General features: G+C 42.6%; 1 protein-coding gene across 7 annotated transcripts in view; it reads left to right on the top strand.

Moving 5' to 3' along the window:
• wdr7 (WD repeat domain 7) overlaps positions 1-15,950 on the top strand; it is a 104,975-nt gene that overhangs the window by 20,471 nt on the left and 68,554 nt on the right. For all 7 annotated transcript variants that reach the window (XR_012947864.1, XM_076079908.1, XM_076079907.1 and 4 more), the window contains 4 exons: positions 6,749-6,982; positions 7,172-7,465; positions 8,624-8,820; positions 15,021-15,118. Coding sequence is in view for 6 of the 7 variants with exons in the window: in XM_076079908.1 (XP_075936023.1) it covers positions 6,749-6,982; positions 7,172-7,465; positions 8,624-8,820; positions 15,021-15,118 (823 nt within the window). In the remaining variant the exon portion in view is untranslated. The remainder of the gene's footprint in view (positions 1-6,748; positions 6,983-7,171; positions 7,466-8,623; positions 8,821-15,020; positions 15,119-15,950) is intronic.

Raw genomic sequence — 15,950 nt, 5'->3', positions numbered from 1 at the left:
CTGATCGCAGCTTCACCGCTCCATGAAAGACCAAAGAACAAATGCATATCTAAAAGCATACGCAAATACATATTCATTGAAAAATTGACAACATAAGAATAGTTTAAGGATAACTTTCACGTGAATGAAAACTTGAAGAAAACAAAACAAACAAAAAGAACGAGGCTACAGGCTGAAGAATTCACTCGGCTGACTTCTAATGTTGAGTTTGAATTGATTCAGAACTGATTTCTGAGACTCTTTCTGCTCATGTCTCTTTCTATTTCATTCATCAGAAACCAGACAATACCTTTTAAAGCACACACACACACACACACACACACACACACAGTGGCTGGTCAGCTCAGTCAGATAGATGGCTAAAGTCACAGACCAATTAAAACTCTGCTGCAGACGAACCAAAGGTCAACACTACAGCCACTGTGTGCACGCGTGTGTGTGTGTGTGTGTGTGAGTGTGTGTGAGAGACACACCACTGGTGTCTCCCAGGGAAGGATGAACTATCTTAAATGTCAAAAATAAGATAAGTGCAGTGTTTCTTTTCTCTGAGCTGGACTTTCCAGAGAGCTGCTTCAGTGGTTTAAAGGAGAAATCCGCCCAAAGCTAAAGACATGTCAGCCTGTAGCAGAACAGACTTAATAGTCCGTTACTCTGCGTTCAGACTCTGTCTTTAAACCCAAAGACAATGTTCATTATTATTGTCGTTATTATTATACTGTAATCTTTGTGACGACCTTCTCCTTCCAAGAACTGTTCAAATCTCTTTTGAAAATTGGAAAACTATGCACAATAACTGCAGTATACAAATACAAATCAGAGATGAGTCGCTCACTGATGATTGCTGCTCATTGCTGCCACCGGTGGTGGGAAGCTGTACAAAGACAAACATTTTATTGAGGAGCTGTAATTTTTGATTTTACACGGTTTGTATTGACTTTGATGGGTGAGACCTTTCTTCGTCTTTTTTATTTTTCACCCACGCGGTCGGTGCAATAGCTTTTTCCCACCTTACAAAACACTAAGAAACATATTTTACCCTCCTTACCAGGCCCTGAATTAATGATCAACCATCTGGTAAGTTAAGGCTTCTGCTCTAAGGAGAATACTCTAATGATGCTCGATTTACAGTTTTTTTTAATTATTATTATTATTATTATATCGTAGTAATTATCAACATTGATCAGTATTTTGCAAAAAAAAAATATTTTTTGTCTGTCGTCAAGCATTTTTCTTAAATCACCTTAATGTAGAATGATTGGCTCAAATCAATTATTTCCATATTCACACAGGGTTGTACAGCAGCACAGGAACAACATTACTGTTCCAGTGTTAGGACTTCATTTTGAATACCAGCTGATACATTTGGTCTATTGTTAGTTTGATGTACAAGTTAGGTTTAATAGCTTTTTTTATGCCACATTTTATCCATAAAGTGCGCTGCATTTGAAAGCCGCAGATAAAAGTTTCCCTTCTTCCGTCATGGCGACAGTGCCCCACGTCTTCAATATGTCACAGTTCTTACAAATCACCGTTCAAACTACAGGCCGTCTGCGTCAACCCCTCAGAGGATCACAGGTTCACTTGTCAGTCTCGGATGATCTGATCTGCCCTGATGGGGTAAGCCCCGCCCACCTGGGCCTCCCTGCACAGAAAACAAACGCCGTGAATTATTTAGTGTCTGAGCAGCGTTTAGTTCAGCCGCTCGTACAGTTTGACTTTTACAGTCCGACTTGGAATCCATTGAGCTCAGCATTCCGGCTCCTCCTCCTGTTGTGTGTCTTTGTCCTTCTTCTCCTCTTCCACCAGATAACCTTTGTGTGTCTGTGTTTATTGTCGGTGTCTCCTCGGGTTTTTCCTGCAATAACTGCTCATAATCACAGCACCTTTCTGAAAAGGGCAACACACAACAGCTGCAATCCGTTGTATCAGAAAGGCATCATTGTTGTTCTCTGTTCTGCCTCCCACCTCGGTGTCATTTCTCTCTCATATCTCCTCAAATTATGGGTCAAAACCACCCACTCTCCCTGCTGTGTGCTCCCCCACTGCGTGTAATGACAGATAATGAACGGGAAATGTCAGACTATCAAGTCCAAACACTACTCCCAGCCGTGTGTGTGTGTGTGTGTGTGTGTGTGACTTTGACTTCGTCCTCTGGGAGCTCTGCTGAACCTGCTGATCTGTGAATGTGTTTGTGTCACGAGGGGAAAAAATAAAACTAGAGCTGAAATAATTCGTCGATTAACCGAAAAATGTATCGGCCACAATATAAAATCAAAAAAAAGTAGATATAAGTGAAAGCATTAGTTCATCTCTCAGTGCGGAGTTCTCTACCCCGTATGAGGCTCTCAACCCAAACCCGTCGGTTCTTTAACGGCTCACAAATTTGTAGTTTCATTTTAGTAAAATACTCAGTTATTTCCTCAAACAGCTGGTCACTGTAGTTTTTATCAAACACTACACAAACGGGAGGAAAACGAGCATTTGCTGTGGACTATTTTCAGCGGCGGATTAATCTCTCTGTGTGTGTGTGTGTGTGTGTGTGTGTGTGTGTGTGTGTGTGTGTGTGTGTGTGTGTGTGTGTGTGTGTGTGTGTGTGTGTGTGTGTGTGTGTGTGTGTGTGTGTGTGTGTGTGTGTGTGTGTGTGTGTGTGTGTGTGTGTGTGTGTGTGTGTGTGTGTGTGTGTTGAAGGAACATGTGAACCAGTGTGTTCCACTGATGTGGTTATAACTGTTTTTGAACAACAATGGAGCTCTATGACGAAGAGGACTGAGTAAAGGATTAGCAATGAGATACTTGGAGCTACAGATACTAGATGTGTTTGGAAGATCATTTGTCAGCTACTCGGCCTTCCTTGTCCTTCACTGCTACCTGACCCACAAACTAGATGTGTTCTCAGAGTCACACCCCTCTACAGGAAGCAGCAGTCTTCAACAACAGGAAATGAAAACATGCGTAAGAGTTTCAAGATCATTTTTTTTAAGATAAAAATGACATGATTTTTAAGGCCAAGCGACAGTGTGATGATGTTCATTGCCGGGTCGCACAATTAATCGACTATTAACCTCGGATCCCGATTTTGGCTTCTCGCAATTTAATGAACACGATTGCCTGCGATACTGACGTTTGAAGTGCTCCGCTCATAGAAAACTCCGCCGCATATCAAAATCAAGCGCTTCCATAAACTACCAGCCAGCCACCAAGTGGGCGGTCCAGAGGTTTTGGCTTCAGAAGAGTTATTGCCTGCTGTATGTTACTGGTTTTAAAAAACATAATTCAGTTGAAGAACAATTTTATTTTGAATCCTATTTCGATCTAAAGATTTGTACGTGAGCAGAAATGTAGCACAACAAGGAAGTGCAAGCAGCGCTCCGTTGATTTAAATGTGAAAAATATTTTGTCCCTAAAATCAAATCAATGAATAATCGTGATAAAAATCGTGATCTCAAGATTGATTAGAATAATTGTGATTATCATTTTTGGCCATAATTGTGCAGCCCTAATTCATCAAAGCAACGGTGTTTCTTTCTTTTTTTAAATTGAAGTAATTAAGTATTGATTGCTACCTTCTATTTGCATGGCTTGTTTCTCTATGCAAGATGGCCATTAGACAATAATCTGGTTAAATGTGGAAGTGTGTAAATCAGTGTTTCATAGAAAAATGTAAAAAAACTGTTTGTATTTAGTGTTTGTGCATCTGATGTCTCTATACAGTGCGCATGTGTGTGTGTATGTATGTACGTGTGTGTGACTGTGTTTGTTGGACTCCAGTGGCGTTTGCCAGAAGGGCCCTGCAGAATGATGACCTTTAGGCCTACTGCCCAGGAGCTATAGGACACTGTGTGTGTGTCTGTGTGTGTGTGTAGATATGAAATTTAAATGAAATGTCAGTTTTTTCAAAGACAGGCCGGTGCACCTAGGAGATCTTAAGAGACCCTTTTCTAAATTTGCGTAAGTAATTTAGTCAGAAGACATGGTCAGTATCTGGCAGGTCCACTGCCTCAGACAATAACATGCATGTGTCTGTTATTGTCTGTGTGTCGTGTGGCTGATCGCCTTTAGATGGCAGTGTTCATCCACCGAAATAACACCACACACACTCTCACACACACTAAAACATGGGAATGAGGCTCCGATATCTTGGCTTTTCCCAGGTAAAAAAAGAAGATCCAAGAATTCGAACAACCATGTGTTGTGAGTGTTAACTGAGGTGTTCATAGCTAAAATGTCAGCAAGCTTTCACTAACTATATTTCCCCTTTAGAATACCAGTGCACGCACGGTGCTCTATTGGAAGTCTATGTGGCAAAGATTTGTGCTAGAATCAACCGGCTCTTTGAATTACTAAATAAATACATAAATAAATAAACTCTGTGCAGGAGGCAAAGCAACAATGCGGTACAGTGGGTGATTGCATTTACACCCATTTTTCACCCCTCATTTTTCCACACACGCACACACACACAGAAAGTGACAGAGCAGCAGCATCATGGCTTTGACAGGAAAGTCTTCCCTGAGGGTTGATATATATGTGTGTGTGTGTGTGTGTGTGTGTGTGTGAGAGACCCAGCTGCAGGTGTATTGTGTCTCTCGGTCAGTCAGGAGTGTCCACTGCTAAATATTGTTCTCTCTCACACAGTCACAGTTCCAATCAATGAGCTTTAATGGCACAAAAGGTTAAAATAACGTGTTTCCTAAACCAGGAAGTGCAACACAGAGAATTACTCATGATTTTATCATCAACAACAATAGTACCAACATGGTTTTCCTAAATCTGAAGCGTTACGAGGCATACAGAAACAAGTGTCTCTTAAATTCTTCTTTCCTGCGTTTGACCGTCGTCTGGCACTGTCGTGCTAAAGCAGCAGGTCTACAGTGTGAACATGGTGCGAAAACACTAAGTCAATCGATTGATTGGCCGATCGACCAAAGTGATTTATGAAACCAGCTTCTCCCACGAGAGTATTTGCTGTTACTTCCTGTTTTGTTGGTTGGACAAAACATTCAGCGAACATCAACCAGTGACGGTAACGCTCACTTTTTGCTTCGTAACGGTGAAAACATAACATAACAGAACGTACAGTACATACATTCAGACAAGTAAAACGCAACTAAAGTTGAACAGACATCTTGTGTTGTGATAACGCACACTACACGTTTGAATGTCTATGTACATGCGTGTGTATGTGTGTCCTTCGCATATCTCGAGAACTGCTCATGCGATCTTCTTCATATTTGGCGGGTGCATTGTTTGGGACCCAAGGACGTGCAGTGTTAAAGTTCAGACACGAGATACATTCAACATTAATAAACATTGAATAAACAAGCAAACATCGCTCTGGGCGGTTGGGGGCTAACGTGCATCTCTCCAGCTGAAGACTCACTAAACACATCGTTCCTCACGCAGAAGTAAAGGGCTATAAGACTTTGGAACGGTAAATAGAAAAACCTTCATGAAACGTCCAGCTTTGCCCTTTCCCTCTTCTTTTACCTTAATCACTCCTCCCTCGAACAAGATCACCGCTGTCTGATTGCCATCTCAGGTCATTACCATGTAAACAAACAGCACTGTTCTACATACAGCTCCACGCAGGTGTCTCGGCTAACACGATTAAAATCGAGCAGTGTAGGAGTATTGCTGGCACTTACGGCTAATGGGTTGTGCGCTTGTGTGTGTCTGAATGACACTCTTTGTCTAAAGGGATGACTACTTTATATCATTATTCTCTGAAGTGGAAACAATGTTGCATTTTTCGTAGGGATCTGTTATTCCAGCTCCACGAATCAGTTTATTTGATATTTACAATATATAACGTGTGTCGTGTGATGGCTATTTACCGTCTTTCAGTTTTTGGTTTAACGGGACATTTCCAGCTTAAGTGCCAGATTATTTCTTGGAGGAGGAGACCAAAGCAGAGGTAAAAGGAGAGTGAACATTGGGCTTCCATTCATCAGTCCGCCGGGTGTAGGCAGCTGTTTGCCAACATTGTAGCTACAACTTTCGAAGATGTTGATATGTCAGCCGTCGTTTGTTCCGGGTTTGCTTCGCTGCCCCCATGTGGCCACAAAATTAATTATTGCTTGAATGAATTGTGACCAACAAACATGCTGACCGGAACATTTTACAGTTCAAAAATACTTCCACTAATTTTAGCCATGAAGATCAGTTTGCTGGTCATGGTCACTACCACCTGTGAAAATACGGGTGTTATGTCCTCTGTGGCACTTTAAGTCTGAGAAAATAACCCTGATGACGTCATTGTGATGTCATCAGTTACTACCTCAGTTTGGGATTGCAGGCTACGAATGTATAACAGAAAGCCTTCACTACAAACTGGGAGATTTAACAGACCTGGTGTTAAACAGACAGGTAGGGACTAACAAAAAAATACTGTCCAATTGCATTATGGGAAATGTTTGAGCATAAGCTGTACTAGCTTTCTGATTCTTCCTTTTCTTCCCTGCAGTATTAGCAGACTCTGTCCCTCGTTATTTTGTTATTTAAAAGCTGTTATTACGAAGCACAAAATTCATACTTTAGTTGAGTGTCGCTTGTTTGAGGGGAAGACGGGCCAGTCATCAGGAAGACACAGGGACTGACTGACTGTTAAGGTGACAGATGGACTATCTCCCAAGAGGGAACTCAAAACATTTTATTTTTCTACAGGAACAAATCGCACTGTTGGCAAAAAAATGTCTGTGTTGGAAACACTTTTTTTTATATTCATTTTTGAAAATCCTCTCTCTCCCAGGGCAACCTGCCGAAATACTCCCACAATGCCCTGGTGGTCCAGGCCATGAAGACCAACCTGACGGACCCCGACATGCACGTGCTGTTCTTCGACGTGGAGGCGGTGATCATTCAGCTGCTGACGGAGGAAGCCCAGAGACCGAGCCCCACGCTGGTGTCTCCAGAGATGCTGCAGAAGAGCCAGGCCGGGGCAGACAAGGGGGGGTCCTTCCTGGCCAACAAGATCTTCAAACAGGTCAGTAAGCACAAGAGGGGAAAGAAGATGAAATATGTCAATCCTGAACAAGCAATGTCGGCATGTTTTAAATCGGCCAAAGGATATAAAAAGATGAGTCGTATGATGGATTTTGTCTTCACATTATCAGGATTTTATTCTTCTTGTCCCGTTCTTATACTAAATGAAATTGCCTCCTGTCCAAATCAGGTAAAGGAGACGATGAAGGAGACCATCAAGGAGCACCTGTTGGACGAGGACGAGGAGGAGGAGGAGGAGATGAGGAGGCGGGAGGAGAAGTCCAAGTCTCTGAGTCTGCTGGAGTACAACCTGACGATGGACACGGCCAAACTCTTCATGTCCTGCCTGCATGCCTGGGGCCTCAACGAACAGCTGGACGGCATCTGTCTGGAGCGACTGGGCATGCTCAGACCACACTGCCCCATCTCCTTCGGCCTGATCTCCAGAGGAGGTCACATGTCCCTTATGCTGCCCACCTTCAAGGTACTCGTCTGTCTGGCTTCACCTGGGTTCCGGGTACACTCTCTTCAGGATTCATCGGGCTGATACAGACCTCTGACAAATTACTAAATATGTATTTAAGAAAAACACAAATGATTAACGGATTGAGAGTAATTAATTAGTGACAATTTTGACGATTGATCACGTTGACACGTGACTTTAGCAGCGTGGATGTGGGGATTTTTAGTTTTTTTTGTAAACGTAATCACTGTTTATTTTTGACCAACTAACTATTTCAGCATCATTATTTGGGTCAATAAAAAGACAATCGGTAGACTGATACTGAAATACTGAAATCAATAATTAGTGTCCGAAATACTAAATGCCACTTGGTTCTTAGTTCCAAACTAATAATGAATAAATAGAAGATGGGATCCTCTTCTGTTTCATACATTCATATCCAATCACAAGGTAGCCCCGCCATAAAGCATACCCTGCTTTATGGTCTGTTTGACTCTAAATGGACCATCATTTACTAAATGAACATCATGCTGTATTGAAGAAGACTTGAAACTAGAGATTGAGACCATAAACTCATGTTTATAATGTTTACTGAGGTAATAAATCAAGAGAGAAGTAGAGTCATTTTCTCATAGACTTCTATACAATCAGAGTCGCCGCCCCCTGCTGGACACTAGAGAGAATGCAGGTTTTAAGACACTTTCGCATTGGCTTCACTTTTCACACCCGGATTTATCCCCTTGCTTCCAGCTTGTTCTGCCAAGTTGTAATTATTTTTACTAATGTTAGTGTTATTTTATTCATACAGCAATAAGCAAAACAATTTTACAAAGGGCTTTACTTTAAATGATTAAAAAAATACAATTAATGAAACAGTAACACAAGTCTAACAATAAAGTAATAGAAAATGAAAGAGTTGGCTGCTGCTTCCTTTTCCGAATGATCACAGATGACCTTCTGACATGGCAGTAATAACAGTATCAGTGAGATATTAACATTTCTGTAGCAAGTTTATGGAGCACGTGTGATTATCAACTGAACACCAGCAAATAGCAAACTGAGACAACACCCTGTTTAAAATGTTCAAACACAGGACCGCTCACTCATGTTGACCCGTTAACAACGTGCACCAGTACTTCCAGGGGTTCCCTGGTTCATTTGTCCGCCTCTGTTTCCCAGGAGTCTTTGCTGCGGCAGTTGTCCCTGGCGACTGGTCTGAAGCTGACCCTGACGGACATCGTGGGGAAAGGGACGTACGGCGTGTCGAGGGCCGTCACCACACAGCACCTGCTGTCTGTAATCTCACTGGCCAACACCCTGATGGGCATGACCAATGCCACCTTCGTCGGAGAGCACATGAAGAAAGCACCAGTCAGGTAACAAACCGACGTAAAATATGCTTTTCTATCTTTTTTTATTTTTATTTAACCGAGAAGTAGGAGAGGTCTTTAAGAAAGTCGCATCTTCTCAGGAGTTGGTGGAGACCAAAACACAACTCCACTGGGATTACGATGTTGCTCTGCAACTGTTTGCTAACATGGCAGCCATAAGAGCTTTAAAAGTGATGATATGTCCGAGGGCTTTGTTATGAAGCTTTGATGGGGAGCTCTTCTGCCCCCAAGTGGCCTAAAACCCAAACAAACATCTGTTCCAGATTAAAGCCCAGTAAATATCAAAATCTCAGGAGTTTATTTTGCAATAATGACCGGTGCTCTGTTCATCTTCCTTTACTAATGAATAGAGATGATTAGATCAGAAGGATAGCGCTGGTTGTTTTTTTGTAGAGGGTGCATGTGTGAGAGCTGTCCAGGGTGCTGAAACGCAGCGGAGGAGAGGACTGTCTGGAGGACAGACAGAGCTCAAGCCTCGTGGTCACACCGGGTTTCTCATCACATGAAGAAATAAGCAGCGATTACGTGTGAGAGTGATCGATATTGTTGGGTGTGTTGGGTGTGATTAGCCTCGTTGAAGACACTTCATAGTGTTAGTGAAGGGGCTTAAATGTGGTGGTTTACACTCATAAGAGTCAGTGGCAGGTAAGGATCCCAGCAAACCTGGTATGAAAAGTTCACTCTAGATTTGTCAGAAGGCCAAGTTGTCGGCTTTGTGTTGTTGATGTTCCGGCTATTCATCCTAAGCATGGGAGAGGTGGTTTCATAGATAATAGTAATAATAATAATAGCCATAGACTGCACATCTTTACTTCAGACTTCCACTGAGAGGAAGATATTAGTGTGTGGTGCCGTCTGTCATACCAACTAGAACCCTGCTGGATCTAGAGTAGAGAACCTTAACCCACGCTCTTCAGATCTGGATTCTCCAGTCTGAAAACGCACACCTCTGATCTGTCATCAGTGATTCCAGCTGAAAAACAAAAATAACACCCAAAACAAACCCAACACAAACTGAATTCAAAGCACAAAATGCATACGCTGTTCACATATGCAATAATGCCAGCAGCAGCAGCTGAAGTTCAACTACTGTCAACTCTGTGCGTGTGTGTGTGTGTGTGTGTGTGTGTGTAGCTGATTGTTTAGTCTGTCTGAGCTCTCATTGTGCCGTGAAAGATTTAACACGGAGGTCGAGGTCCTGCTGCTGTAACACCAACACATCATTTCGTCAACCCTGCACAGAAAAAAAGCCTGCAGGGAGTACGAGGAGGAGGAGTCAGAGAGGAACACACTGTTTGTGTGGGGGGGGGGGGGATGGAGTTAACCGTCATTTTAATAAACAAAATATTTTATTGACAATAGGATATAGGCCTATTTAAAGTCTGTTTCTAATCTAATACACTTTTTCTCCTCATGGTCTTTGTGTGTGTGCAGTAGCAAGAGAGCAAACAGTTGTTGACCACAGTGACACTGTTGTTTTTGAAAGGCTCAACGCCAACAAATATAGGTTGAAGTTGAATATATCGTTAGATAAAAACATGTTGTGAATTTTGGAAATTATTAAATCTACCTTTTTTCAATCAATTTTAAGTTTTTGACTTAGGGCTGAGAGCTTTTTTATTATTTTTTATTAATATATAGAGCAAGCTTCCTAAGGACATGGAGAGAAAAGCTGAACAGAGACACGACACTGACCATGAGGCCACATTTCACGTCAACTCATATTTTCTTTGCGTATTCTCATATTGATGCTTTCTGAAGGGCTGAACACACTGGCGACAAGCATGACTAGACTCTCTGAATGTGTGATGTCCAGACACTCGGTTACAGCTGAACACGGCGTCCCGTCCCAACAGCTTTGTCTCGGAGGCGTTGCGCCCACCCTCCAGCTCCCTCTCCGGTTAACACCGTTAGCTCTGTCAGCACTGTCGCCGTTGTCTGCACTGTTCTTGCTGTAAGCACTGCTAGCCGCCAGCCGCCGGCTCAGCCGCTTCCATGTTGAGGGCCGTGTGGAGGCGATCCCTCAATCATAGTTTCTCTGAATTTTTAATTAAGAGCCTTTAACATGGTATCGGCTCCTCAGGACAATAACAACTGCCCGCACTGCTTTTCGAACCAAGCTGGTAACCACGTTTCCTGTGTTTAAAGCAAACCCACAATAAAACCACCACCGTGTCTGTCTGTGGGTGGATCCTTCAGCTGTGTCATTGATTTGCTCACTCCGAAATGATGAGAAAACTTTGTGCTGCAACTTAATAAAAACTTGATACTCCAGAGGCAAACCGAGCTGATGAACAGGAAACGGCAGCTAGAACTTGAGAAACAAAGAGCAGCACAGCAGGAGGGCAGAGCGGCTGATTGCACAGCTACAGATGGAAGCTGAAGACTCAAACCGAGGTCTTCTCTCTGGCCGTCTCCACTTCGACACTCCAAACCAGCGCTTGTGAATATTTGAAGGTTTTTGGCTTTTTCATGTTCCCCCATCTTACATTTATGACGGCAGAAAAGCTTCCTCCCGGTGTGCTGGAGTTTGGAAAGATGTGCTCCTGAACTCTTAGTGTTTTGGTATTTCATCACAACACCACCACAAAAGCACTCCCTCCACCAACTCCAGCTTGCGCTCGTCCTTGGAACAAGTCCTGGAAGTCCTGATGTTGAGAAACTGAGCAGGACAGAAACCAGCATAAAGAAAACCCATAGTGGTGTAACGGACTATTGTTGATACGTGATCCGTACGGATCCCTCCCGCGGTTCAGCACGCTTGTGAAGTGCGGATTAATTACACAGTTTAACATTTATCATCAGTGTGAAATAAAGTTTTATGACATCTTTATCCACCAATACTCAGTCAAATATAAGATCAGGACATCATTTATGCTTTTCTAGTCTCTGATCTCTGATAATGTTACATTACGATGCGTTCAGGCTCTGTTCAGTGAAAATGAGTATTGGGCGAAGGTAAATGATAACGTTATGATGTGTTCACATGAAATCTCGTGAAATGTAGTGTTGGTGAGAATCTTGAATGAATCTAGTTTTGTGAAAGACGTTTTCACGGCAACATAAATAGATATTAGAGATGAATTATGATCTGATAACACTAGCTATAAGCAGCTTATAATACATCATTAAAACTACTAATGACAAGATTTGTTAAACAAAAAAACTACAATCTTTTATTTTCTTATTTGAATTGTGTGTTTTTATGAAGAATAAAACTCTATATTACTATAATAAAGTAAAAGGATGAAAATATTCTGGATCCTTGTAGACCAGCGTCTATAACCAAACAACAAAAGTATCTGTATCGTCCAGTGTGGATCCGTGGTCTGATCTGAACCGTGAGGTTTAAGATCCGTTGCACCGCTAGTGACCCACAATAGTCGACTATTCAACGATGTGATCTAAGAAACCTGATTCCACTGCCAGTCTCAGTCGAATTGTCTCAGTGAATGAATAATGTGCTCATGACACAAAGGATCATTCCATTCTGCCTACATGGGGGGGGGGCTGAATGTCTGTTGTTACATAGAATTGCTTGGATTCTGCCCCAAAAATCATGATATATATCCTATTCTGGTATAAACATCAGTCTATTAATAATACTGTTAATACAAAATTTCAATCTCCGTAGTGTGCGTGAATAAATCGCTTTGTAGATTAAGTTACGTTATCGGAATTAGCTGGACCATCGGAGCAGCATCTTGGCGGAAGCCTCAAAGGCTAAATAACATGAGGCTCCAGTTTCAAAATCAAAGAACATGATTCAAAGCACTCACGAGGAACGTAGGACGATCGAAGCGTTTTCATTTATGAACAGTTCTCCGGGAAACTTGCATCTCAACCTCCCGTTTCCCTTCTGTCTGTGGATTGAAGTTCTGTTTACAATCATGAAAAGCCAGCAGGCTAACACTTCTTCCTAACTGGACTGGATTCAAACATCAGGTTGCTTCAGTTTGTTTTTTTTACCAATGAAGGTGTCCGTTTCAGGACCCTGGACAGCGCCGTGCATACAGCGCGGCCGATGATTCAGAAACAACAGCTTAGCATCACGTGTGTCTCGGCCAATATTTCTTTCTATAGATAAATGAAGCCCTAAACAAAGAGGGATCAATGATCAAAAACCATGATTAGACGATCGTATTAGACGACGTGAAAACACTAAGCTCTTCACCATTTAGATTCTCAACGTCCATTCACACCTGAGGCACGTTAAACACTCTGTGCACATATTCGAAGTGAGTGAGTTTTTTTTTGTTGGAATTGAATCAATTGAAATGGGTGGATTTAGATTTTATTTAGATAACAGCCCCAACCCCCATTTTCCAGCTTATACACACATGCAGATACAAAAAGCAGCGCTCCGATAACATCGTACTGACGAGCCGCGTACTGAATCTTTTCAGCCTGATGTCCAACAAGTGACGTGAGCACACGCCACCTGCAGTTTCTTCAATGTGAAAATGATCTCTGAAAAATCTTGAATTATTTCTGTTGTTATTATGTTATTTTATGAGCTGTTCTCTCCAGCCGCTGCAGCTCAGTCGAGCTGAAACATAACCGGAGAGTTTAGTGCTGAAAAAGTCAGACTCCTAAAGCCACATATTGTACATAAACCTGTACTTTACAATCGTATTAACTGTTGTTAATTTGGTTTTACTGGAATATTTTTTGGCATCGTTCTCGTGCTTGTTGCTGAGACTGTTTCTTTGTGTTTTGTGAGCCACATTGACACAAAGGTGTGTGTGTGTGTGTGTGTGTGTCATGCAGGTGCACATGTTCTTGTGCTCTGTTCCTCTGAATCGTTCACACTGGATATTCGCTATAGAATAAAGTGTGTGTGTGATTTATTATTTTTTTTTTCTTGAATTTCCGACATGAATACACGTCCCATGTGAGTTGTGTAGATCCATAAAATAAATATACTATTCATACCGGCAGAGATGCCAATTTGCGACAGTTGCAAGACTTTTTCAATAAAAGGTTTGAATAGATTTGTGCAGGCAGAGGGCTAACCACCAAGATCCAATTGGCCCAGATTAGAGTCTGACTGTTGTTTAGCTTAAACTACTGTGTACTAGAGCTTTTATTGTGAAAGGTAAGAACGGAAGGAGTGGATCTGGTCTGCGCTGCCTTTGTCAAGGTTGAAAGGAGTAATAAAGTTTGCCGTCTTGGCTTCCACACAGCGTGATTGGTTGATGCCTTTATTTGTGGTGCGAAAGCTCAGAAAATACCCCATCACTTTTTCGGATTCATGTATTCACGACAAAGACAACAGTTCGGAAACGCATTTTAACGAGTAAATTAATCGCACACAAAAAATGCCAACGGTGTATGAAGATCTTAACTGAAAGCTTGCGAACTATAACTTCCGCCTTACTATCTGTTCTTGTTTGTGATGGCGTAAAAACCAATCGTGTGAGAGCGATGGACTTTAGTCTGATCAGATGTTGTCTGCAAACCATCAAACTGTCCAACTAATGGGATTGTTTTGACAGTACAGACGACTGAAACGCTTTCAAAATGTTATTACTTCTACTTTTCTTTCATATGCTCTTTTGAGAATGATAATTGTGTCATATTGCTTTATTTTGCTACATGTTGGTGAACCACTGGTGCTGCTCACGGTTTAGCATCTGGACAAAAAAAAAGATGTGCAACTGATTCTGCCCTGTTTGTAGTGACATTCATTTACCTCCATACTAACACTTTGTAACATCCTCTTGTTACTTTTTTTTTTTGGGAGCATTATCAACTGCTAATAGTAGAGCTCCCTGGCCTGCTTGTTGCCTGGAAACGTTATTGATCACTGCATTGATTGTTGTATTGGAAGTGTTTGCGTGTCTCTGAAAGTTAGACGCCTCCAGTCTGTTCAGACGCAGGATTGTGTCGTCCACCCAAAATTCAATAGGCTGGAGCCTGAGAGAGCGCGCGCACGCACACACACACACACACACACACACACACACACACACACACACACACACACACACACACACTCTGAGTCAAGCAGTTGGTTTCGGGAAATAGAAATGAAAAAAAAGGTTGTTTGTGCGAACTTGTTTTATGTATGTATGTGTTTCTGTGAGTGTGTTTCTTTGTATTTTGGTGTGTGTGCGTTAGCCCTCCTCTCGCCTCCCTGCTCCTTTAATATTTCATGCCTCCTCTTTGTGATCCTCCTCCAGGCCTCCCAGACCAGGAGGAACCCCGGAGACTCCACGCAGGACGCTGGCTGCCCCCCCTCAGCCCTCCAACCCGGCGGTACAGGCCCAGATCAAACAAGGTAACTACAAAAAGGGAGGGGGACGCTCGCTTCACACACCCCCGGGGCCCTGCGGGGGATGGTGGGAGGGAGGAGAGGCGGGGGTTTGATAATGCAGCCCACCGGCAATAAAACCCACAGAGAGTTATAGAAAAAAAAAACCTGACATATCACAGGAGGAGGCTGCTGCTGCCGGCTAGGTCAGCAACTCTTTAAAGGGACAATATGCTGCTTTTGACATGCGGGTGGAGTTGACCCACCTACAGTGCTACAGTACAAACCTCTGACTGCAGCGTAGCATCTGATCTCCCCTCTCTCAACACTAGCTTGTACCTGTGAAAGACTTTAGTAATGCTGGGAGCTACACAGTTTAACCTCAGTCTGTACTCACATGGGGGTTATGGGGTTCTCCGCCCTGCTCAGTGGAACCTTTGTGTGGGAGGCTGATTCACATTCACTTTGGCGGCCTCAATTCTTTCAAGTTGAGAGATTTACACTGGAAATATTCAGACTGTCCTCACAAGAAAAAGCTGCGTTGTGTTCAAATATCTAAAAACAATAATGTGTATGCTAACCTGACAGGTAAGCTGTTATCTGTCAGGAGCAAAATAAAAAGCAAAACCTTTCATCAACCTGGATGAGAGGGTGGATGGATGGGAGGATGGATGGATGGATGGATGGATGGACGGACAGACAGATGAGAGGTTGGTTGGATGGGTGGATGGGTGGTCGGTCCCTTCCCCGTCCAACAATCGACGTTGGTTTGTTTGAACCTTGACCCCAATCTGTCTCCAACCTTAACCAAGCAATAACCAAACATCAACTATAGCAGCGGCAGATCAGAAAAAACATT

Source organism: Anarhichas minor, unplaced genomic scaffold, assembly GCF_050575085.1.
Source record: "Anarhichas minor isolate MPS153535 unplaced genomic scaffold, ASM5057508v1 ptg000073l, whole genome shotgun sequence".
NCBI lineage: Eukaryota > Metazoa > Chordata > Actinopteri > Perciformes > Anarhichadidae > Anarhichas > Anarhichas minor.
The sequence above is the reverse complement of the archived record's forward strand: the minus strand, read 5'-3'. Positions and strand labels throughout refer to the sequence as shown.